Source organism: Rissa tridactyla, chromosome 1 (genome assembly GCF_028500815.1).
Source record: "Rissa tridactyla isolate bRisTri1 chromosome 1, bRisTri1.patW.cur.20221130, whole genome shotgun sequence".
In the NCBI taxonomy this organism is placed as follows: domain Eukaryota; kingdom Metazoa; phylum Chordata; class Aves; order Charadriiformes; family Laridae; genus Rissa; species Rissa tridactyla.
In genome coordinates, this window is record NC_071466.1 from 112889379 (window position 1) to 112916108 (window position 26730).

At 38.4% G+C, this 26730-nt stretch overlaps 1 protein-coding gene across 5 annotated transcripts in view; it reads left to right on the forward strand.

Moving 5' to 3' along the window:
* Positions 1-25513, forward strand: part of ROBO2 (roundabout guidance receptor 2) — a 471637-nt gene extending 446124 nt beyond the window's left edge. For 2 of the 5 annotated variants that reach the window (XM_054205925.1, XM_054205954.1), the window contains 5 exons: positions 4651-4833; positions 9383-9553; positions 16727-16987; positions 21487-21588; positions 22720-25513. In XM_054205925.1, coding sequence (XP_054061900.1) covers positions 4651-4833; positions 9383-9553; positions 16727-16987; positions 21487-21588; positions 22720-22724 — 722 coding nt within the window. In that variant the 3' untranslated portion in view covers positions 22725-25513. The remainder of the gene's footprint in view (positions 1-4650; positions 4834-9382; positions 9554-16726; positions 16988-21486; positions 21589-22719) is intronic. The other 3 variants (XM_054205944.1, XM_054205935.1, XM_054205962.1) reach the window with 3 other exon arrangements.
* Positions 25514-26730: the final 1217 nt, after the last annotated feature.

The following is a 26730-nucleotide window of genomic DNA, read 5'->3' on the forward strand; positions in this document are numbered from 1 at the left end:
CAGCTGAAGTAGAGTCAGTGCCCAATGACTTCATTCATACTTCACAAACCTAAGCATTCTAGCCCTCCTCCATCAAAAAACTTGCAAGAGGAGCAGGAGCTTAATATTAGCATGTGCTTAATGGTCTTGTGAAGGAAAGCACATAAGCATACACATACAAGTCCCAGTGACATCATTTGTTAACTTTAAGCATACACATCAGGTTTGGTATGTAGAGAAAAGTATCTAATGGAATTTTCAAAAGTGTTAGGATTGTCGCGAGCAGCTTTTACTTCACCAAGCGCGTTAGATTTTTTTTTTTAAAGTAAAGCAAGAGTACACTTTACAAAGAAAAATAGCATTTTTATTGCCTGCAAAATTCCACTAAAAGCAGTAGCATGCAGTCTACTAGAAGCTAGCACCTCTATTCCCCTCACCTTTCCCTGAGAGCAAAGAAGCTTTCTGTTTGCATTAGCACCAAGAGATATTTTATGGAGCAAGAAAACAGAGTTCAACTTTTCACAGAGTTGATTTTGTTCTGCGTAAAGCATTTACTGCTGCTGTCAGCAAGAGTAAAATTTACAGTTGCCAGAAAGCGTAAAAACTCAAATGTGCTTTTGGAAAACACATAGTGAGCTGCATGTAAAGGAGACACTGAAAGCCTGTTTCATTCCATTTCAAAATGCATAGTTGATCTGAAAGGGACGTCAGCATCTCTTATTCTGCCTTTATTCAGAGAGAAACAAATGTGCATCTGATTTGGAAAACAAGAGGCCAGTGGATGCCTTTAAACAAGCAGTCACCATGTGTGCTACGTTAACGCAGCTGCATGGTAGCCTGAGGTGCCCGGGCTGGGCTCCAGCATTCCCATGCTTACTGGGCAATATCCACACCTCTGGAGGACAAAGCAAGCTGGAATTTTACTGCTGCAAGTTTTAGTGGGGAAAAAATTGTTTATGCGGGGAAACTGAATAGCTCAGGAACCAGTAGAAATAGCATAGAGTTTTCCCCTTTAGCTACGTGGTCGCATAAAGCTGTGGGTGCTGTATATGTCTCATGGTCGCTTGCTGACTTCAGCAGGTGTAAGGAGTTTTGCCTCTGCTTCCAGCAACCAGAAGTATCAGGGAATCATTGACTCATAGAATGGTTTGATTTGGAAGAGACCTTTAAAGATCATCTAATCCAATCCCTCTGACGTGGGCGGGGATGTCTTTTACTAGAGATGTTATCCAACCTGACTCTGAACACTTCCTATGATGGAACATGCACAGTTTCTCTGGGCAACCTGTTCCAGTGTCTCACCACCCTCATTGTAAAAAATTTCTTCCTTATAGCTAATCTAAACCTACCCTCTTTCAGTTGCCCCTTGTCCTGTCACTACAAGCCTTGGTAAAAAGTCTTTCTCCATCTTTCTTGTACACCCCTTTTCTATATTGAAAGGCCGCAGTAAGGTCGCCCTGGAGCTTTCTCTTCTCCAGGCTGAACAACCCCAACTCTCTCAGCCTGTCTTCCCAGGAGAGGTGCTCCAGTCCTCTGATCATTTTTGTGGCCTTTGTCTGGACCTACTCCAACGTGTCCGTGTCTTTCCTGTGTTGGGAACTCCAGAACTGGATGCAGTACTCTTGTGGGGTCATTGTTTGCTTTACTTGTAAACTGTGTTGACATCCCAGTAAAGCTCACGTCCCTGCAAGAATTGAGTTATGCTTCCATCCTGACAGGCTGTGCCTCCTAACACAGCTGCTGGAGGAGAGGGGAAAGGGAAGCGATCCATGGGCAGAGTGCACTGTTCCTAGCCTTGATAATGCTTGCTGTCCATGGGAATACAGAGGAGTTCTGGAACGGGGCTTTCCGATAGGGTTAGCCTGAAAAATTGTCAGTCTGATAACAGCTTTCTACTGTTAATTAAAATTTAGCTATTTTTAGAAAAACCAGGCATGTCTATGAGCGTGTAGAATGATAGGTGTGTATGCACACACATTGGAGAGAGCGTTATGGGCTTTTGCGGCTTTTTAGTATATTTCATAAATAAACCGTGGATTATTTTTTTGGACTGGATGAACTTAGTCCAGCCCTTCAAAGAGTAGATGAAAAGTAGCAGTTGTTCTTAGACATACCCTGAATGCGTCCCATCCAAATTATCCTGTGTATTTTATGTTGGGTAACAACTGAGTGACTGGTTAGCAAATGGACAGAGCAATGTAAGCAAATGGAAATTCAAACCCAAGTTCCTTTTGCCTATGATACTGAAAACCATACCTACTCTGTATCAGCATATGTTTTTATATGTCTCTAAGTAGAGAGTACAATTTATCATACAGAACCCTCGGGCCCTGAAACTAACAAGATACGTGTTAAATTTTTAGTACCCAAGTGTCATCCTTTGATATCTGTAGGTCTAGTTATATTCTTATGTTTCAGCTTGTGCTTACATATTTTGCAGAATATGTCGATAAGTGATTGTTTGAAAATGTCCTCAGCTGTAGCATTTCATTTTCTTACACCTTCATGAAGTGTTTTATCTGTAGTATCTCTTTTCATACATCATCAATAACTGTTGCTAAGCTTTTTTACTCTCCATTCTCTATGATGTCCTATCACACTTTGATTGTTAGTTCAGAAACTGTCTTCTTAGAGGAAATTCAGATTTAGCCTTCCCTTGCTGTTATCTAGGCTTCCTTACATCTATCTGCATCAGGTCGAGTCTGTTTGGAAAATAACAATTTTATGTGTGCTCTTGGCAAGCAGAATCAAACTCTGTCACTCTCTGTTGCACTTAACACACTTTCTGCCTGTCAGACCTCCCTAGACCTCTTCGGTTTCTTTTCTTGTGTCTTAGGAGTGCATGGACTTTTGTTATTATAGGCTGCCACTTTACTGACATTAAAAGGTTTGGTCACTGCAGCATCACAAAATAATCCATTGTTCTTGGGCTTTGTGGTGCAGTGTGCTACTGACTAAATTCCAGTATTCATTTTTGCAGGATATTTTTAATATTTGACACCACTGTTAGTTAATTAGCGTATCAATTTGGTACTAATAAGCATGTCATTACTGATTTACTAGTTAAAAATTTCGAACACAATAATACTTTCTTGGACATGGGTTAAAAAAAGGCTTTGAAGAACATGACTTACACTGCTACACATCTTGTGTACATTTACATAAATTTAGCTGTTCTAACTGTATAGTTAAGTGAGGGCAGTGATGTATCTCTCCACATGTGTCTTCATATCTTTGAAAACCAGTTCTTTGCACATCCTCATGGGTTCACTGGGGTTTTTTTTCAACCTTTTCATGCCACTGTTTTTAAGAAGCAAATTTCAGGTATTTCAGGATAGGTGCCTGAGCTATCTCAGAACAATACGGTATGCCTACATAGCACCATGCGATGCCATGCAGCAGCTCAGGTCCCAAAAGCAGTCTGGCAGCTCTGCACCTCAGCTGGACATGGTGCAGCTTGGACCTCAGCCGTTAGCATGGCTGCCGCGGTCCTGGAGCAAAGCTAGGTACTTGGTGCTGCCTAAGTTTCCTTTGCCTCTTGCTCCACTGCACAGTGTAGAATTACCCTGTGACATTTACCCATGATTTTTAGAAGTACAGGACACCATCATCGCCATCTGAAGCCACAGAGGAAACTGAATTTCAGTACTTTGAAAAAAAAATCTGAAATGAGTGATAGCTTTTGAAAATACATTGTACTGCCACATTGGGTAGCTGATTGATGCTTCACGCATCTGAAAAAAGAAAAGAAAATGTAAAAAGAGTAAATAAGATGAATCCTTCCTTCACTATTTTGCTCTTTACATTTCAGTTATGTCAAGATTTCTATATTTCTTTCATGTGCTTTTTCTGGTATCTGGTTTTCTGACTGCATTTTTATGATATTATCACTTTCCTCTCCTGCAGTGGTGGTAATCCATAGCTAGAAGGTACCATGAGGCCAGCATTGGTTTAGTGACTGACTCAATATTAAATTAGAATATGTTTTTGCTCTGGTCTTGAATGTTCATTATTTCCAACCTTTTAAAAAGGTAACTTTAATCCACTAGAATGAACTACTTTAGGTCAGCTTTCTTCAGGCCGTTAAAATTGCTCATCTATTTTAAGTTTTTGATTGAGAAAATGACATAATGCCAGTCTTGGTCAGGATAGCTCTTGAAGCCCACGTCTGACTTCAGCCATATCTACCGAGACTTAGCCTTACACTTGTGCTGTCCTAAATTAAGACTTCTTTTTGCAAATATCAAACTAGATATTGATTTTTAATAAGTCAAGTAAAAAAAAAAAAATCAGATTCGTTTCAATCCTAAGGAAAATTTATTAACTTTCAAAAGAATTTACTATGGAGCCTTCGTATTTGTAGAGAATATGTATCATTTTGTTTACAGGGTCAAAGCAACATGGAGGGAGCTATGAATGAGATCCCTCTTACCATCGATAGTGATCTTTTATACCAAGTTCTGTCAGATTAGCTTTGTGTTTCCTGTTGTTAAAGGACATGTTAAGTGAGTCTTGAAGCTTTAGATGAATACTGCTCTTTTGTACCAAGCTCTGTCAAATGAATTTTGTGTTTCCTGTTGAGAAAGGACATATTAAGTGGGTCTTTAAGCTTTAGATGATCAAAAAATATCAAATGTGCACAACTCACTAGACCCCTACATTTGTTTTTAGGTTCAATGGTAAATGGATGGGGTTCTGCGTCTGATGAGGACCGTAACTTTTCTAGTCATAGATCTAGTGTAGGTAGCTCCTCAGATGACTCGATCTTTACCAGCGGCAGTTTTGCACAAGCACTGGTTGCAGCAGCAGATAAAGCTGGTTTTAGGCTGGATGGAACCAGCCTGACAAGAACAGGTTTGTAGACTCAAAGTTGATGCTTTCTGCATGAAGGGTGTCTCTGCCTATTCTTTTCCTTTCAGTGAACCTGCGTCTCACACTTGTCTAACATGCATGGAATAAGGTGGATGGAGATACTTTTATCAGTATATTTTAAATGAAACCTTGCATTGTGTTTCATTTTGAGTGATTTGAAGTAGTGAATAGCACAAGCTTTTAATCTATACCTTCAGTCTGCTGCAGTTTCCCTCTGTGCTGACTCTGCTGTAGATTTACTGACGTATGCTCCGTTTAATATTTCAGTGAAGAGATCACTAATACTGCCATGCAGTCTTTGATTCTTTCATTCTTTGCAAAAATCTCCTCACGATCGTTCACATTTCCAGTGATGAACATCATGTTTAAACTATTATCTCCATCCCTGCTCTTCTGTTGCATCTCTTCTTGCAAAAGTGTATTTTTCTGTGAAGTTTTTCTAAGCATGGGGTGAATTGGTGTGCTTTTATTGTTAACAATACAAACTGTTTAAAATCCTTATTAATAGCTAATTTAAAAGATACTTAATTCAATAAGTTAATATATTTTGATAAAATTTAATTTTAATTATGCCAACTGAATCTGCCAAGTTAAATGTATCAAAGGTAAAGTGACTATTGCTTTTGAAAACAGCCAACCTTCTAAACTGAATTAATGAAAAGTAAATAAAATTGAGTTAATATTTTTAAAGCTCCATATGTTTATTTCTAGAAAAAAAAAAGTAAAAATGATTTTTAAGTATCCTGGAAAAAAGAACGCGTTTGCATTTGCTTAGTCTTATCAAAATAGCAAAAAATGACTATTTAAATCCACAAATCTAATAGAAAAGTATGAACTTGGGTCATATTTTTGTTATGCTTTCTCAGCCAATTCCTGCCCACAGGTCCCATAATGTTCTCATCATTTAAATTTTTTTACTGTTAGTCTCCACATGTTAGGGCTGAAGAACACACGCTTTCTGCATGCAATGGCTTCGTGGTGAACATTGCCTTTTAAGAACATTAGGAATGAAGAAAAGAATTGATGGCAAAGTCCTGTCGCCAACAAACTACAGGGTGAACAGATACAGCTTTTCTCAAATCACTGTGACTTTTGCCATTGACTTTGGTCAGACATAGTCATCATAAAAAGATAGTTATTTCACCATTAAAAGTAGTTAAAACCCTCACTTGCTCCTTACACTAGTGGAAAATTGACTGAGTATATTTGTCTCATCTTTTGAAAAAAAACAAAGCAAAAGAGAAGAAAAACTGATGTAGACCTTCACTCATCTACTGTGGGCACATTTGGCGAAACTGTAATTTAAAATACACTGTTTTGCTTGAAGAATCTCCTGAACAGTCTTGAATGAAAGGAGCAAACCATTCTCAACCTTTTTTTTGGTGGTGTTCTTGGCCTCAGTAAGAGCAAATGCAAAGATTCACCCAAAGTCAATGTTGCTTGTATCAGGCCATTGAGAAGTAGAGTTTCCACCACAAACACACACGTAACAAAAATAAATGGACACACAAACACATAAACACTTCTAAATAACTATAATTTCTTATTGTAGCTATGTAAGTGGAAAGTACAAGGAAAGGATGAGAGCCCTCTTCTCAGTTATATTTTCCTTGCTTAATCAGGTCACAAATGCACTTAAACTGAGTATGCCTGCAATTCCTTGGACAGACTATTAGAGTTTAGGGTAAAACAAAGGATCCAACAGTTGTGGTAGAGACTTTATGATTATTACCCTCTTACTCTCTTAATTATCCAGCAGGCAAAAAGGAAACAAAATAAAACCCACGGGTAAACAAACAGCCCTCCCCTCTTTTTCTCATGAAACCCTCAGCAAATGGAAATAACTCCCCGGTGCTTACTGCAGTTTCACTGCCATATGATACCTGCCGATGTAGCGTGATCAATCAGACAGGCCTGTTGCTGTACCACAGCAAACCCTGTGTCATGCAAAATGGCGTCTGGTAGCGAAAAAGCAGCAGTATTATTTCTGTTCATTGCTCTGGAGGGAGTCTGAAGGTCCCGACTCTTTTCTCCTTTGCAGTCTGGGCAGTTATTTTCACCCCATCAGAACAGCTGTAAAATATTCTCGCTGATGTGAAAGGAGAAGGCCAGCTTGATAGCCTCACGTGGGAGCGTTTGATTGCCAAGCATAAGAGACACTGGTAAATCTAGGCACAAGGTGTCTCTCCTGCCAGACACTTTGATTCCGATTTCCAGAAGCCATCACGTGATTTGCCATGAAGTTCAGACAGTTTTCCTTTTTAACACCCTTGGGAAATTAAATCAAGGATTAGTGGATTCATCCTTGTCTCCACTTACACACACTAAATCTACTACAGAGACTCTGACACTGCTCAGCAGTTCTTTCTGGAAGGGCTGCATACAAATACAAGGTGCTGTAAGCAGTTACTAGGTGCATTGAAAAATGTGTTTTGGGAGCCTGCGCATCACTTGTGTTTGCCCCATATCTGATTTAGGTCAGTGCTACTTATTTTCCCTCATTTTAATGGAGGGATGAGTGAGAGAATGTTTGGTGTCTATTTCTTTTTCAAACCAACATTCTGAATGAATAATCACGTTTCTTTAGTCAAAAGAATAAGTGTGAAGAATCTTCATCCTGCACTCACTGGTTGCACTTGCATGTTGCAAGTTTATTTTTTGCAGAACATCTGTGCAATGTGCTGTGAGCTAGGATGGAATTTCAGGCTCATATCTGAATTTCTTTGCATTAGTGGTATTTTATTTTTAAATGAAATTTTAATATTTTGTCTGTGTTCATCTGCTGTTTTATCCTTATCTATGAAACAAGGGCTTGATCACTTGCCTTTGTCTGGCTGCAGCTGTGCCAGCTATAGAGGTTAATGTTTCCAGCCTTCCCCCAAATGCTTATTACTGCTGTCTCCCAGCTCCAGAATTAGCTGCTTGGGTGGGCGTTCTGTAACCCATTTCAGTTCAAATGAGCCAGGTTAGCAAAGGCATACTTTTCATACCATTTAATTTCAGTTGGGCTTATTTTGGTAGAGGCGAGTGAGGCAATGTCCTCATGAGGGTTTCAAACAGGGTAACCTGCAATGGCAGTGACATGCAGTGGGGAGACAAACCTGCCTAAAAGCAGTGAAGCAGTGTCCTCCTCAGGGTGCACATCAGTCGGAAGGTAGAAGATCAAGCCTGAGACAGTCAGGAAATCTATAAAGTCAAATACTGAGATGTTATTCTAACATGTATGTTTTAATGGGAAATGCCATGTTAGAGAGATTATGACTCCTTTTTTCGCTTTGCCCTCTTGCACTAAGAATATTTCAAATAGTGTAGCAAGTAGCATATTAGTCCCCATTAGGCTTGTCTAGATCAGATCGTATGTGATGGCACGTTGGAACTAAGAGCATCTGTTCAAAGGTTTTGCTCGAAAACATAACTTGCAGCAGGGTAGACCCTGCTCTACGTTACCCAGAAGACCATAAAGCTCCTTTCTAGCTTGCTGTCAGATGACCAGAAAAATAACAACCAACCATTTTACCACTTTCCATCAACTCTTACACCATTTGGGCCTACAGTAGGACTGAAAGAGCAGAAGTTCTGACTGGCTTATGCATTTTCCACTGCAAATAGAATTAAAACAACTAAGAGTTTTAAGTACCAGTTCTAAACAAATTAAAGTGTTAACATCTCCAAGATACTTGGCAAGAATGACATAAAAATGGTGACCTTTAGTTTTCCTCAGTTATTATTAAACAATAAGCCTAGTTAAGTTAACTGAATAAAAATATCAAAATAAGAGAAAGTGAATGCAGTAAATGAACTGCACTCCTACGGTCCCTGCGGTGATGCTTTTAATGATCTGCTCCATGGAACACCATCAAAGATTTTTTTTTTTAAGATAAAACATGTAGCTTGATTAGTCTATGTATATCTGAGGAATACATTCAGTCAGAATACATTACTTTTTTAACGTATAAAAATACTGAAAATTAACAGAAACATTTTAGCGTTTAAATATGCCCCCATATTTAAATATGCCCCAATATTTTATTTCTTGAGAAAAGAGAACCCTTAAGTATACAAACATACACTGCAAAATCAGTTATGTTTATCTCACTGGAGTTACTCCAGTATACAGTGCATATGGGAGCCCCTAAAATGAGAATCTGGCTCGAGAAACGTGAAGGTGGAAGGCAGGAGGAGATAAATTTGATATGATTGCAGAACTGTTTTCCTTCCCTGCTCAAGGCTGAGGAGTTGTTATGACACATCTGTTCAGCACACAGAGCAGGTAGGAGTTACATGGCATACAGTAGTTTTATCACAGCAGATGGAATGATTTTAATTACCAAAGTTAAAGACAAAAGAATGCCAAGTTTCTCACTTTGCTTGTTGTGGTGTGTCTTAAAGCAGTTGTCATCAGTGGGTACCTCAAGGGGACACTTGCTTGCCTCTGAGAATTAGACCAGATTTAATGTTTTGGAACAGACGTTAATAGAACAGCCCATTTCAAGGCAATAACAATTTTTCATCTGGTTTCTCTTTTTTTTAGGCAAAGCATACCCTTCTTCTCAGAGACCTCGGCCGAGCAGTCCTTTTTCTACTGACAGCAACACCAGTGCAGCTGTCAATCAGAGTCAGAGGCCGAGGCCCACTAAAAAACACAAGGGAGGACGGTTGGACCAACCCCCCTTGCCTCATCGTAGGGAGGGAATAACAGACGGTAAGTGCTGTGGTGAAGTCCCTGATGAAAACCTGCAACAAGCCCGTGTGCCAAGTGGGAGAATGTACAGCAATCTTTTAAGGAATATATGTTACAGTGAATTACTTGTTTGGTGAAGTGGGGTCCCCAGGTTGTCATGCGAGCAATAGTGCAACGCTAGCAGCATGGAGCTTGGTTAAGTGGCTCTTCCAGGAGCCTTTCTTCATTTCAGCTCTGAGCAGGTTAGCATCTCGTAGGTTTTCTCAGATCTCGATATAAATCTTACTCAAAAATGACTGCGTTGCACATGGGTTCACATTAAAAAATGACTTGTGGTTAATTTTACATTAAATGAAAGTAATCACCACCAGCAGTAATGGTATGCCGTAAATTCCTTAGCAGAAGTGTAGAGCCAGTCCCACAGCTCTCTGTTTGGTTTTTGCTGTTTTTGACAGCCGCCCAACAGCTGTAGTTGTTCCACGCTTTTCTCATGATTCTGCCTCACATCTTGTCTGTGCTGTGTCAATCCTGACTTCAGTGACTTTGTTTCCCTCTTTGACATCTCCACTTCTCTCTGACCACTGCTTCCCATCTGGAAATTTCAGGCATGTCTGTGCTGCTCTTCTAATGACTAAGATCAGCGCAGTCTTCCATTATCTTTGTCTACCCCCTTTTGAGTTTGGCAAAGACACAATTGCTGCCTGTTACTCTTTGAGGAGGACTGGATAGGAAGGTGGCTGGCTGTCTACCTCCCCTTCATTTCTTCTGATCTCTGGGCTAGCCCCTGTAGGTGTTGAAATTATTAGAGAGGAGAAGCAAGCAAATGGGAAAACAGCATTAAAGGAACCACTAAGGATATCTGTAATGCCATGGAGATGGAGAAGTGATCACTTTCCTCATGCTGACCTCTCTTTCACTGTTCAAAGTAGGGCAATTCTGAGAGCTAGACTGTCCTGCCTGCCTCGGTGGCTCTCATAACACTATCTGGACCACTGGAGTGGGTGTGATGCCAGTGAGTCTTATCTCCTAATCTTAAGTACACCTTGACAAATCTTCCAGTGTATGGGGAAGGTGTAAAAATAATTTTTAAAATGCCTTTAGATTTTAGTATAAACATCCTCCTTATTCTAGTAAAAATTACTTGAGAATCATAGAGTATCTCGAGTTGGAAGGGACTCATAGAGATCATCAAGTCCAACTCCCTTCTTTATCTTGTTTGGACAAGTAACGTAATAAATAGATTTGATAGAGAATATATTGTTTGGTTTATTTGTACTCTAGGTACATATATAAAATATATCAACAGCTTGAAAGGTGTATTGTGGCCACTAAAACCACCAGAGCTCTCCTTTCAGTCATGTTATCAGGTGTACAGATGCAATTTTGTAGTACGCTCTGACAAGGTGGAGAACAAATTCCAGAAGTGAAAGTCTTCCCCAAAAGGGTTATTGTTACATCTCATGCTCTATGGCTCGCCCTCACTACCATATTATTTGGGGAAACATCTTAAAGTACCTTAGACTCCACTCATATGGATCTGAATTGGTTTAAATATTAATGCCCTCCCCTTCTGGATATATTCCAGAGGCCTCCCTGCTACCCAGACCCGTTAAATAGGAGAATAGTAACTGGAAATTGTGGGTGTCACTTGTGGTGCTGGCAATACTCTTTCTGTGCGTATGTTAAGTCAACCCTTCTGCATGGCATATCCTGTCACCCCAAACTATGAGCCTTTTGGGCCACAAATTCTGTGTACATGTGAGTTTGTACTGCATTCAGTATGGTGGGACCTTAATGCTTCTGCTTTTGAGTACTATTGCTATAGAAATGTTTAACAATAATGTGGGTATCAGAAAATGAATAGGAATCCAGTCCAGCTCATGAGACAGATGGAAGGGGAGTGACTCCATCATAAAATCCGGTATTGTTTTAAATTAGTGAGAGAGATCAGATTTTAAGATCTATTTAAAACAATGAATCTCCTATTATCTTTTATTTATTCTTTATAAAATACTAGTCTTACTGGAGTTTCTTTCATATATTTGAGTCAGAATACCAAGGATACACCATTTCCTTCAACAGTCCACCTCTCAGACACAGGCAGTAACCATAACAGCTTTTCAGTAACCATAACAGCTTTTGGACACTCTTAGTTTAACATTTGTCTGTTATAAACCTAGTTGAAGTGCTTACTATATATTCTAAAAACTTATGGTTTCCTGGAGTAATAGAGGATCCTTTCCCATCCTCTCTTACCACAGGAACAAACAAACACAAATTGTACAGTTTTTCCGCTTCAACTCTTACTGAATCTGAGTCATTAAAGTGCAATGGCAAGTCTGAGTCATAGCTAAATTTGCAAAAGAACATGTGTCAATTAAGGAAGCTAAAGATTGCTGCTGCCACCTGTGTGTACGTAAACAAACTGAATTTAGGAACCTCTGGTATACAGAAATTAAAAACGGATGCTTTGTGTGTAATAGTGCGTGAACTTTACAAAGAGAGACAATGCCACCATGCTTAAGCTACAATTAGAAAAAGCAAGTAGGAGAACTTGGGATAGATCCCGCAATTCTGAACCCCAGTCCAGGTCAGTTCATTCAGCCCTGTGCTGTCCTGATTTCAATGGGAAGCATCCCTACATTTTTCTCCTGGTTTTGAGATGTCTCCAATCCATTCCCTTACAACTGCTTCCCCTTGGATTCATCATATGAGAACATACTTGGTTTATCAGTTGTCTTCAAATTCCCAAGCTGGATGAGTCCTACATTCTCCGTTTAAGTCTCATCACATACTAGATCTCTGTCATTTTAAATTTTCGTTGACCAAGTAAGCTCCAGCCATGTCCTTTCTCTGCCCTTTCCAGTACACATCCTGAGCACTTCCTCCTTGTTAACTGTAACCACGTTGGACAGTGCAAAAGACCTAAGAAACTGTAAAATTTAACACATAGCACACAGATCCCAGACCATGTAAGCGTATGAGGAGACAACTTCATACTTGCTTTTGACAGCAATCCACACAAATCCCCTAAAAGCCTGCTTCATTTTCTTCAGTTGCAGGTCAGAATCCTCTAGAGATTGGCTCTAGATTGAATCTTCAAATTTGTCTTCCTGTACAACTTTTTTTTTTTTTTTTTAAATTCCCCATTCTAAAAGGCCATGGAGACAACAGCAAATCCACAGAGGAAGAATAACTTATGAATCCCTCAAATGATGAAAAACCTTTGTTCTGAGCTCGCAGTCCACCATAAGAAACAAACAGGAGATCTTTAGTTCTAGTGCTTAAGGAATAATTTGTTTTCTTGGAAACAAAGTGTTCACAAATTGGCAAACAGCGGAATCTGTTATATAGGTGGTGGCATGGTAACTGCATTACTGGTGTTAAAAGCTCTACCTTAGTTAGCATGATTTAAAAAAAAAGTGAAGGCGTTGCAGAAGGGAAATATGGTTAGGTGTGAAAAAGGAGAACTGGAACTTAAGATTGGCTTTGCCACTGACTTGCTATCATGTATTACAAATCAAATTTTTGCTGAGGTAGATCGCTGTAGAGAAGATGCTTACTTTCTGATACTAGAAAGTGGTTCAGAAGCTTATTAAATGTCTCAGTAATTATCACCCCTAGGAAAACAAATCACTAGCACAGGTAGAAAGGGACGTCCTTATACTTGTTGGTTCTGTAACATTCTGCTTTTTCCAGTTAATAATGAGAGGCTGTGCCAAAGCTTGACTGGTTCCTGAATCATTTGGCCAATGCTCTGCGTTCTAAAGGAGGGATGGAGTAATCCCAGGGCGAACATCCATCTGCCTCTTATGAGGCACTCTGGTGTCCTACAGCTTCTCTATCACAATGCCTCCATTACTAAATCAATAAGACCATCACCTCCCCACCAATGCACTTATAAATTGCTTTGTAGGTTTGATAATCCTGCCAGTAGAGGCTGCAAGTGGAAGTCTGGATGACATCCCACTGGCCTAGTATGTTACTAGCTCAATGTGGATTTTCAGGTGTTTTACCTGGCACCTGGAAGATAAATGCCATTTAGATGGAAGCACAGTGGTAGTCAGTGATACCACTCTGGGTGTCCTCACTGAAAATCCTGCTGAGGGCCCTAAATTTCTCGATTCAAAACTTCTCAAAGTGATTGACATGTTGGAGTGAGTTGGCTTGCCTTTATGTGGTAACAAATCTGCCTGTTAGGGACTGAGACTACTAACTCATCTGACCTTGTTTCCCCTTTACTAACAGCTGAAATGCCAACCATTTTCCATCATATATGTGCATACTCGCAAGTGCGTGTGGAGACACATGCACAGTCACATATGGACATGTTTGGCTGGGAACGGAGAGGAGAGGAGAGGAGAGGAGAGGGAGAGGAGAGGAGAGGGAGAGGAGAGGGAGAGGAGAGGGAGAGGCTGTTCTCTGTGTCATTAGAGGAGGAAACTTAGGACTCCAGATGCATGGGGTCTTCATATATGCCCAGGAAAGATAATAGAGCATATTTAGTTATTTACCTAAGGCAGAAGGTTTGCACTAATGAACTTAGGTTGTAGAGCAAATAAAAACCACATTTCCAAATGAAGCTTTCTTCCAGCTTCTTTTATTAAAAAGGAAAGGTAAGTGTTACTGTGACAATCAACCAGAGTAAGAAGGTGAAAAAACAAATGGTTTAGTCAGTGATAGTTGGATGGAATTAGTAACCATTCTTACAGATCTTCTCAGACATATCTAACACAGTTCAGTAAGTCTGCACTGGGGCTAGAGCCAGCTTGCATTAATTCCATAGTACCTGTAATTCTTCTAGAATTGCATGTAGCTTCATCAGAAGATAAATTTTATTTTTCACTTCAACTCATTCACGGGTTTAAAACACCCAAAGAACTTTACAAATATGGTTTTCATTTCACTTCTATGCATCAGGAAATTATTATGCATATTTTGCAGGTGGATAAAAGCAAGAATCAGGTTAACAGTAGATCAGCAGTATAAGTCTACAGTAGAGTTGCAGCTGGCTCTGGAACATGCAGTACAGTTTAAGTACTAACCTTTCCTTCTCAGTATCTAATTAATAACAACTATTAGATGGCAAATTCTGAAGATGGGTACTGTATGTTAAGAAGTTTCATACTGCAATAATTTTAACTTTTTTTTTTTTTTGGTGATACTGCCTAAACATTTTGTTTATAATGAACAGTAAATATTTTATCTTGGAAAATTGCATTGTCAGATGTCATGTTATGACTGTGTTTATTGGATTCAATGCATCTCCATAAAGTGCTTATAAATCACAACTTTAGTAATCTCTATTTCAGATTGCATAAGCAGATGCCAGTGTTGTGGTTCTGTACATTAACTGGTTATGATCGCAATAAAATCAATTATAAGAAATGCCGTTTTGGAAGCCAACGCTATAAAGCAATTTTAACATTGGCAAGCTCCCATACCCTCCCACTTCCACCTACAGTAACTCAAGTATAGTCATTGTCATAAAAGGTCACATCTGTATTAATAACTAAAAATTTCTCAAATAAATTAGTGCTGAACATAAAGCATACACCAAGCTCACTGACAGATTATTATAAGGCTGTTCTAGCCAGAAGATAGATATCTTAATCTGGGTTATAGCACTTCAGCTATGAACAAAGGTATGAGAGCAACATCAGATACAACTTCTTTCCCTTGTAGACACAAATAACCCACATGTCCTCATTTATCTGTAAGAGGCAATGCTGACTGAAATGACATCTCAGCAACTTTGGAAGCATTTCTGCCCCATATATGAGGTATAAGTAGCACCTCATGTCCTCTAACAAGGACATGAAAAAAAAGTCTGTGTGGCATTATATAGAGCCAAATTACAGAGTTCAAAATCAATTCCTTCCAAAGGTGTCCTCACCAATTTATAAAATGTATTTCAGTTTCACTAAAGTTATAAACATCAGACTTTCCTGCAGGCAAAGCAGAGGTTTACTTTTCCACGTCTGTTATTGAGCCAAGTTCAATTCATTGATAAACTTTCACAACACTGTAAAATACAAAAGACTACAAAGCAGGACAGACCCGTATCTAGTGTAAATTAACATAGATTTAGTGAAGTTGGTGGGGCTGCACAGATTTATTTGGACCATGCATTGCCAAAACCAGAATGATCAACAAGTGTTCTACATACAAAATGAGCACCTGATAAGGGAGAGTTTTCATTACCATACTAAAGGTGCTTCCCTTTTCTGATTTTTTTTTTCCTTAGTAATCTGAGGCTTTTCTGGACTACTATAAGTCTATCATATGGTTTACATGAAAATCTTATCTTTAGAGTTACAATTATCCAGATTCTATAATTACCTTGGGTCACGGACTAATGAACAAAAGGTACTTTTGCTTCCACAAATGTGATTAGAAGCTTGATCTTCAATTCTACAAGCATCTTAGTAGTCCAAGTGAAAAACTTGAAAAGGACAGGACTTGTTAGAGACCAGGCGAGTGTCTTCCAGTGTTCAGCTGGGATTGTATTTTGATTGGTTGTGTTGTGCAAGACTGCTAAACTTAAGAGTGGACATCCTCTTGTCTGTGAAGACTGTAGCTCTTGGCTGAACTTTCTAATTGGATAAAAAGCTTATCTGTTGTTTGGTGGTTTCATTTAACCGTACATGTTTCATTGATGTGTTGGTGCTTTTTCAATGACAGTAGGTTTTGTGAATTATTTTTTCCCCAAAATTTTGTGGAATTTTATGCATTTTGATAAAGTTGTATATTCAGGTTTTGAATTTAAGCCTCAAGCTGAAAGTGAAGCCCAAAAATGATGGTGATGAAGCAAGCCCCGACATGATGGGGGGAAATTACACTGTCAACTGACACAGATCAGTTTCTCATAGTCTTTCTTAATTGCTTGCTGTCACTGAAAGAGCCAGACGGAGTATACCCCACAGAAAATAAATCCCATGCTTAGAAATGTAAGTTGGGGCTCAGAGTGTGTTGATTTTTATGGAAGTTAGAAAGAGGTAGCAACTCAGTAACCTAAGTAAAAAACAGGGGAAGGTAAAACCACATTTCTGATTAACATGAAATTTCCTCCTTTTAAAACCAGCAAACAAAGTGATTCATGCCATTTGCAAGGGACTTTTCTTTTGAGAATCAAATAGACCTTCTGTTTCAATTAAAAAATTAGTTCATCTAAATCTTATTCACATTTTTTAGATCTTCCACCACCACCCGACCCACCCCCTGGTCAGGGTTTAAGGCAGCAAATAGTCCCCGGCCAGCGCGGAGGCTCGGCAGAGAGGAAAGGAAGCTCTCTTGAGAGGCAGCATGCACCGAACGTAGATGAAACAAAGAGCTCCCTGGACCGGCAAGCTAGGACGTCACTAGAGTGGCAGCGGCAAACCCAGGAGTGGATAAGCTCTACAGACCGCCAAGAGGATTTCAGGAAAGCCCAACACAAACAAGCCTTCGGATCAGGTGTGTGTGCGCTGCACCAGCCGAGGCAACGCAGATGGCTTCTTGCCACTCCTCAGCTGAGGGTTTCTGTATCTGGCAAGAGGCTAGGGCCACCTCACGCCCCTCTGCGCCAGCGCTGGTGGGGCTCAGGCTGGAAAATAAGGAAGGGCAAAGTGAAATGAGAGCTTGAGATCCAAGTATTTTCCCTCCTGCAACAATGAAATCTCATTAGACCCTGATTGGGTGCATTCTTTGCAGTGTTTTGGAGATTAATAACGTTGTCAAGCATAGCGGCAGAAAAAACAGGAACAGTTTCAGGCCGGCAGGGAAGGAGAAACAGATTTTTAGCATATTTTATGTTAGATGTATTTATTTATGTATATAGGACCATGTTTTCTAGTTCTTTCAACCTGCTTCTAAATTGGCAGCAGTTGTTTTTCCATGTCTGCCAGAAGGCTGATCCTTCTGAGCTACTGACATTCTCTCCAGCTGTATTTAAAACACTACCTTCTCCTTATTCATAGATATGACCAAGTAAAATTCATCTCTTAGGCCCAGCAAGATGACAGCGCAGATTTTCACCTTTATACAGGACCTGCTCATTGCCGAGCGCTGACTTTATCTCCTAAATGGATTTCAAGTCTGTAAAAATGTGTGCAGGAGGCGATGCTGAGCTGGACTTGTAGTTCTACAATATTCGCAGATTCCTTCTCTCAGCCTGACCTCAAGTAAAAGCTGCTGCTTCAGATCCCTTTACCTAGCGTATTTTCTTTAACCCACTAATCACATGTTATCCCAGTGCTGATTAGAGTCGTACAAGAGGACAATTAAGAAAATTTAAAAAAAAAATAAAAATTATACTGTACGTGGAACTGACTGCAGGGCTACACTGTTTCTTCAAGTATGCATGTAGCTCCCACAGCAACACTAGAGGTACTCACATTATCCATCTTTTTGTTTATTTAATTCTACTATTAATGCTCCTTGTTAATCTAGCACCCTAATATCAATGACATTCTAAAAAAAAACAGTAGCATGCAGGCAAACCTGTCACGGGGTCAGGATTTACTGAATAAAGTCCTCCTAGGAAATATTGCTACCCATATTTGTAATGTAACTATTTTAAATACAATCCATATTTTAAAATATAACAATAATGGTACCGCTAAACCCCCCTAATCTTTCAGCTGCATAAACAAGTGAGCAGCGGTTCATGTTGTGAAACGATGATGTGAAGTTGCAATTTAAAAATAGCGTGTGAAATTCATGCTCCTTGGTGAAACGGCAATTTTAATTACAATGTACAAGATGTATGAGCACATAGAAAATATCCTGAATATACTTTATCTCATTTCTTTGTAAACTATTATTAAGGATGCTTCTCTCACCTGGTTAGCAAGAGCTCCCCTCCTTTTCCACTGCCTCATAAGTGGACAAATAGAAGTTGTCAGTTATTCTGTGATACCGAGGGTATAGAGTCTTAAAATACCCATCCTGCAGGAATTGCATTTATCTGTCCTTAAATAAAAATAACTTGATCTTGGCGCTTCCAGTGCCCTACACGAGCATTAAATTTAGGGTGGGAGTGATTACAGGTGTCTTGTTCTTGTCAAATTCATGCAATTGCATGTCCTTTATGCATGATAAAGTATTCCTCTAGGAGATACTGTGATTTTACCCTGATGGGAGGGGTTCATAAAGTTTGTGCACAAGGTAGGCCAGAGCTTCATATCTGTCAGTCTGTCTTCTCATCCCAGCTTCTTGCAGGACAGCTTTCTTGCTCTGTATTCTTTTCTCTGGTAGATTTAAAAAAGGCTACTCTTGTGTGTGATGCTTGTTTGTATTACTAAGTTTGAGGAGTTTAATAGTATTAATTGTGCTTCTTCCCTTTTCCTTTATTAAAGACAAAGATCTCTGGAGGTCTCTTCTGTCCGGGCTTCAATATGTTTCCAAAAGGAGTTATTATTAGCTATCAGCTTCCAGAAAATAGCTATTTTGCAGCTTAGGGAGCTTCATTCAGACATTATCAAGCTGTGAATGAAATTTTAAAAGCAAGACCTTTGGTTTGAAGTTGAATAGAATAAAAATACCTAATTCTGGGAACCGTGTTTCCACTGTTTGCTTTCAGTATAAACAAGATCACTGAGTTCCTGCTAATGGCTTCATTGTGGAACTGCAGTTACAGCACATCAAATATGACATTCTCAGCTACTGCTCTAAAGTGTGCTAGATCAAGTTACAATAATTTTTGATAACATTAAAAGCCTTCTGGTTATCTTATGGGGTATAGAAACATAGTTACACACATATATCCTGTTTTCACAGCATTGTATCTTCCAGTTAAAGGCTCGGTATTTCAAAGAGAAAGGCATCAGCAAAGCCTCCCCATATTCTTTGCAGCCCTGGGGCACAGGGCACTGTTTTGAGTGTTTAATAAATGTGAGCCCATTCTAAGGACTTGAGACAACTACTTTTCATGTGCTAGAATGTTGTGAAAAACTTAGCCTTTATTTTATGTCACAATTGCTTATTTTATGGATTGCATTTATTTCTGAGGGCACCACAGATAATTTAACACACCATATGCTCTGTAATGATAATGCACTTTATATTTATTCATGGTCGTTTTTTCTGAATATTTCATTGAACCCGAAGGAGGCCTTATCCTGAGTCCACAAACTAGAAAAACAAATCAATTGACCATATATGTCATCTTCAAACTCTTTTGCAATGCTAGTGACTTTTCTTTCCATCCTTTAAAAATGTATCCAGCTTTCTGCTAACCTGATTTATGCTCCTTGCTTTATTGCTGCCTTAATGCAAGCTGTTCCATATTTTAGCCAGCCTTTGGAAACCAGGTTTGCATCTGATTCTATTATTAGGGCTTGATATATAAAGAACAGGTAACATAATTTAGGAGGCTATGGCTGTTAAATGCCATTTTACTATGTCTTTTAAGCATTTCTTTATATTTCAGCAAGGACAGCACACGGTCATAGCACAAAACACAGATAATGCCCTTACGTCCTGCGGCGCAAATATTCTGGTCCCTTGGGCAGGGCCAGAGGGAGATACTTTGGCAGAGAAAGAAGTCAGCTGCCTGCCCTCTTCTGCAATGGATTTACCGTACAAATGGGTTCTGTTCAATAGCAAATCACATGGGGAATTCCCATGTCCTGCTCACTTGCGGCAGTAGGCACAAAGAATGAAATCCTGGGTTTCGTCCGCAAATTCGTTCTCATTTAGCATTTCCCTAAGTTAATTGTGCCTCCGCTGCAGCCTTTGCAAAGGCTTCAAGACTGTGAATAAAAGCATTTTTATCTCCCCTTTCTTTCCAGCCATCCCCACCTACTTTTCCTTCTGTGTTCCTGCCCTCTGTCAAAGAAAGTCTGGTTCCCCTCATCAGATTGTTTAAGAGTGAAGACAATGGGGAAAGCAAAATTAAAAAAAAAAAACCAAAACAACTTTCAGCTCAGATTCACTTTTAACACTGTAAGATTCAAGCAGGAGATATCCCACTGATTTCAGAAGGGGCAATTCCTGTGTTTAAGGTTAAGCGTGCATACTCACGTTCTTTCTTGAAGCAAACTATATTTAGCAAGGTCTCTTTCTTCAACTTCTGAGGCAGCAAAAGTGGATCATACACAGCAAAGAAATAAAATAGTGCTTCTATTTCAGTGTTAAATCAGTACTGCTGTTTGGCTTCTTAGGCTAGGATTATTACACCGATATCTCCTGAAAACTCTAATCAGATGTGATGTCTTGCTTTTCTTCATGCTATATGAAGACATGCAGTCCTGTGCTTTATTGGGTATTAATCCTGCCCTAGCAAGCAGTTCATTAGTACAGGTCTTCACAAAGGAAGAGGCCAAGTGAGCAAAAGTAAACCTTTTGCTCATAATGGAACATGAAACAAGCTGCAGGAAGATTTGCTCACACCAAATATTACAACTACTAATATTATGTATAATGTAATATTTTCTAATGTAATTCATAACCAGTTAAAAAAAATCTTCAGTGTACTTTGCATTGTTAGAAATTACTGAGCTGCTGGAAGCTAATTAAATTAACTGATATTGTAGTTCTTTATCTAAATTGATTGAGGTAACATTGCCATAATTTAAGCTAAAGAAAAGGAAAAAGAAAAAGCACATTCGTGTAGGCTTGCAGCAAAAATCTAATCATAGCTGCATTGTTTTGGAAATTGTATGTGCATCTGTTTTTATTAATGTATGTATGATTCATGATCTATTCATAATGAATCTGTACTTTTTATAATTAATACAAGCTAACTTATGAGTTTACATGAAAGCAAGATTAAATTCATGTTGGTTTCTTTGTCTGTGGAATACAACACTGAGTTGTGTATTTTCGTAGGCAAAATTGCCATGCTGTAAAGCAAGACAAAAGACAGTTATCTGAGGGCAGGAAGGAATATGATGTCCATGTAAGAATAGCTTGTTTGTTCCTATTTATAGGAATTTATTTGGTATTTGTTTTGTTTTGTTTTGCTTTTCTAGAAGAGGCACTCGTACCATATAGTAAACCCAACTTCCCGTCCCCTGGTGGCCACAGCTCTTCAGGAACAGCTTCTTCTAAAGGATCGACCGGACCTAGAAAAGGTGAAGTCTTGCGAGGAGGTCACCAACGCAATGCCAGTGACCTTCTCGATGTAGGCTATGTGGGATCAAACAGTCAAGGACAGTTTACTGGTGAATTATGTAAGTTTATCTCTAGCTACAGTTCAAAATCTCAAACAGCAAGAAAGAGAAAAATTATAAATCTGTTGTGAAGAGAGGAGGAAGTTGAGTGTGATAATCAGATTAAATATTACACAGAACTTTTTGTCTTCTGCGGTGTTTTGCCTGTGATGACAAACAAATGAAATTCTTCTCTTCTTTGGTTTGCACCAGTTAAAATCTGTGTAAGCCATGTAAACATTATCTACATAGTACATCTTTCAGTGCGTAATGCTAGTGAAACACTGGCTAAATTGAAAAGAAATTCTAGTAATTTAGAATTTTCATCACAAAGTGTAGTGTGCTTGTCTTGGAAACTTTTTCTCAGAGGAGTGAATGAGAAGGGTGCTGAATTTTTTGGGCATGGTGGCAAGCTTGTAATGCCTTCGCCTTAACTTTTGGTTGCTTGGTGAGCAGCATTCTGCTCTTTTTGACCGTAGGCGGAGGTCCTCTTTTTTCGACTATGTAGCCTAGTTTTTCAGTTGTATATCCCAACTCTTCCCTCAGCCTCCCGGGCCAGGGTAATTATTTTCCAAACTTTTTTTCTATTGTCACTCAATATCTGTTCAACCCTGTAGAAAACCATGTTAATGCTGTGTACGTGATGGTAGTACTAGATGCCAAAAGTTTTGACTCTGTTGTTTGAAGTAGTACATCAACATCCCAGCTAGCTCAAGCATACTGGTATGTTTACTAGTAAAAGCAATGTAGCTGTTGGCGTGTCTGCCTCCTGTTTGCTGCAGTCAAACCCTCAACACCTCCCAACAGTTACTGCCCAGTAGCTTGTAAGAGAGCTAATGGTGATCCACAAGCCCTGAAATGTGCTTCCTCAGATATGATGTTGGTAAGTGTTGAATTTTAGCATCCATCGCTTTTCAACTTACAAGCAATTAACTCTCTTCTCCCAACCTATTGAATATTCATCCTGTGCTGCAGTAATATTGCCATAGGCTTTATTTGTTGTTTTTTTCTCTTTATTACAATCTCTTTCTCTCTCTTTGTTTCTCTCTATAGAGTAGTTGAGAAGACACATTGCAAGCTGCTCTGATGGACCATCAGGTCTGAACTCATGGAAGTGATGACACTAAACAGTGCAATGAACATTTTCTTTATTTATGTACTATTAAAAGAACTGTAAATGCAATGTAAAGACACACAGCCACACATATCCCACAGATACTTTACTTGTGTTCTTCTCTTTAATACACCATCCACCTTAAACTATTCCTTGTCAGGAGTATATAGAAAAGAAAGAAAAAAAAAAAATCACCCTCCAGGATGAAAAGGATTTCCTTCTGTATATAATTTCTTTTGTTGCATTGCTATGCAAGCTCACCTTCTTTTTAGCTATGTTCATATTCATGTCTGTTTTTATTGGTCTGTTGTACTATATGTGAATTAATAGGCTGTGGTGCCATATATTAACTTTTAATTGTGTAACTTTTATGTTTAAAGTTTGCACTGCAATTTTATTTGGTGATAAGCACAAAACTCTACTCCTCATGACATGAAGAAAAAAAGAGACTGAATGTGTGAAGAAGGTTTACGTACTGTAAGCTACTTTGGATAATGCTGGATGTAAAGGAGTATGTTAGGTGGTTTTCCATTGGGGTGTAGAAATAAGAAAGTGACAGGCATAACTGATGTCAGTGAAGACATTAGAGACAGATTTAAATCTTTTAAAAGCAAGCAACATAGTTGCTCCTCCTATTTAAGAAGGGGTCAGAAGTTGGAAGTGTGAGATTAAAGAGTGAATATGAAAATTAAAGATGGCATGAGATGGCCTAGACCCTTTCACTAGAATGATGCCCTTAGTATCTGTTTTTAGCCATCCCATGCCACTAAGTAAAGGGGAAGAAAAACAAACCTTGCTAGAAACAAAAGAACTTAAGGTGTTTCACTAAAGCTGTTTTTATACTGCAGTTTTAAAGGAATTATTACCATTAATTTCTCCAATCCAAAATATAAGACAGAGATTTCCCAGGAGAAACAAACAATATAAACTCAAGGAATACCTAGTAAGTAGTTAAGGATGCAATTTATTATTAAGACATGTTCAGGCTGCTTCCAAAAAATTGAAATGTCCGAGTATGTTATTTCATCTTTCCAATACATGTACAGTCCAATAGAGGATAGAGCTGCACCACTGAAATTCATGACATTGTTTCGATGCAGTCTAAACAAACCTTTGTGTTATGTTACCTGAAGTCTGCGAGAGCTGAAGTTGGATCCACTAAATTTTTAGTAAAATGTTTAGTGTTTGGAGGGAAAGCAATGGTCAAATTATTTTTGGCTTGCATTGAGTACATTTCTGGCAATACAATACATCCAAAAAGTTGGATATAAGCAAAGAAAATCTTTCACCTGTGTTTTAGTGAGTGGCTTCAAACCCTACTATGATGAGGAAATAACGCATGTTTATACACTTTTTGAATAAACCAAACTCTGTAAGTGGACATTAATGACAGCATCCTGTCTCTTCATTAGTTTTCATGACTTTGTCCAAATCTTCTGTACCTCTCAAATCTTAACGAGTAAATTGTCAGACTTTTCTTAGAATATTGTGTGTGGATAGCCCACTCATTTGATGCTTTATTTAAATATTGCATCCTACAGCTTATTTCTGTTAGTTAGCTGACCATGAACACAAGTTGCCATTTGAATACCTTTTTCGTATAACCAGTCTATGTTGTTTTATATATTGCCTTGGAGCTCACCAGTATTAAGAACACTTTTAGTAATGGCAGAATTTTAGAAAAGTAAATTACAATGCTAAATATGTGTTGCTTTTCATTTCATTAACTTGTTCCATGATAAGATAAAACACTACAGCCATCAACTATAACTCAGCACTACTGAATATTAAAAAAAATGCTAGTTTACTTCCTTAAGGTCAAGACTGTTATTTAGCAGGTTACAAACCAAAAAAGTTGAGAAAAAAATGTATGCATTTATTTATATATGTGACCAATGAATATATGTAATTTTCCTGCTTGTTAAACCATTATAGTTAAAACCATTACTTAAAAATGTACAAAAATGTTCAAGCAAGACAAAGAAGGCATCATATTTACACATGTATGTTTTTTATTTTGGTATTATCATATGAAGAGAAGACTATTCAGAGTACAATTCAAATTTAATTCTCTGGAAAATGGTTAACTCAGTCACCGGTAGATTTTTTTTTCCTTTTAATTCGGAAGTTTGTGCTGAGCTTTGGTGGAACACCTTACTCGCTCTATTCTGTTCAAAATTCAGCATCATTAGACGTTGATAAAGCCATCCCAATTACTTTCAAATACGTGTTTTATCTCTTCCACTGGAAAGTAAATGTGTGTCAGTATTAAAGCTGTGCAGTACCATGATATTCACTAACTTGTCCATCTGCTTCTGTACATTTTTGTTCATTAATAATTTGCTTACAATATTACATAAGATGTTGTTGTGTATCGCAAAGTGTCTCCATTATCTTACAGGTGGTGTCTCTTCTTTTTTTTTCTCTCTCTCTCTTTTCTATACAGTGTACTTCCAATGAACCACAGTACATATTTTTTAAAATGCCATTTAATTTACTATTTTAAAAGAAGTATTCTTCTTTTTTTTAAAAAATTGAAAACATTTATTGTGAATAATGTGTTTAAAGAAAAGGGATGTTGTGGCAGCACTTAGTATTGTTTTTTAATTTGTTTTTTTAAAAAACTGTTTATTGGCTACAGTTTGTTCACGAAAAAGTATGACCTCTTAATGTGTTTCATTGGTATTGTTAGTGCAGCAAAGTTTAATTGGCATAAAAAGTTGGTTAATAGTACTGTTGAAGTGTGTATTGTATATTTACTGGGGAAAAAATAAAACATATTCACATTTCAAATCTATGTTAAAAGACCTTGAGTAAGGAGTCAATATGTGAATACCCAAACTGGGAAAATCAGGCAATAATAACATAGACTGAGCTATAATCATCACTGTCCACTTACAGGTAACAAGGAACATTTTATACGCTGTTTTTTGAATTAAGCCAAAAGCTGTCTTATAAATAGGCCGGTGGTAAACATTGCCTGTCATAGGGACTTCTGTTTAAGGTCCTGTCTATATTGGGAATAGTTGTACCAATGTAATTACACTGATACAGCTATTCTAGCAATACATCCTCTGTAGACATACTATCTCAACGTACAGTAAGGACCACAAGTGCACAACTTACTTTGATTAAAGCCCATAAAGTAGTGGACCTGTAAAACCTGTGTTCAGTGGGTCTGAACCCTTGGACTTGGGGTTTTGTACTGGTAGAGATACTGCCAATCCGGTACAGAACATCCCCAGAACATATAGATAGATACTAGGTCAATTTTTCTTAATCTTTGAATTGAATATGTGCTCAATTTTAAATGCAGGAGGGCTGAAGGACCAAATAATAAATTGTTACATGTGCTTCAGTGGTGTATTGCTGTATGGGCAGCCATTTCAGTGATGCAAACAACAGACATTGCTTTTTTGTTAGTTATTATTTCTGAAGACCTTATCCAAGTCAGTAAACCTTTTGAATAACTTTTGTTGTCACCTGAAATACAACAGAAACACCGTTCCTTGGGGAAAGTACAAAGGAAAAGGAGCATGGAGTGTTTTAAGTATATTGACTTAACTATACACCAGTGCATAAGGTAGACATGACTGTTTGAAGTAATGGTATGCTGGTTTATGCTTGCCTCAGCCCACACTTTGCTAGCCAGGAGAAAAGGTGTGTACTAAGGCTGAGAAAGGGTCCTCACAACTGACAAAGGAAAGGTAATTGGGATAGGGGAGATTCTGGCAGGAACTTTTTCTAAAAAAAAAAAAAATACAGGCAGCTCCTTTGGCTTTTCTACGATTTATGCAGTTTAGTTTTTTTATGATTAATGGCCTTGTGGAAATTAAGCAGGGGAACTAGAAGGAAAAAAGCTGGCCTTCTTTTATAAAGATCGGGGGGAACTTGTTTGCTGAGGGGAGGATTTTTAAATTTTATTTTTATTTTTTAACACATGTTTTGTG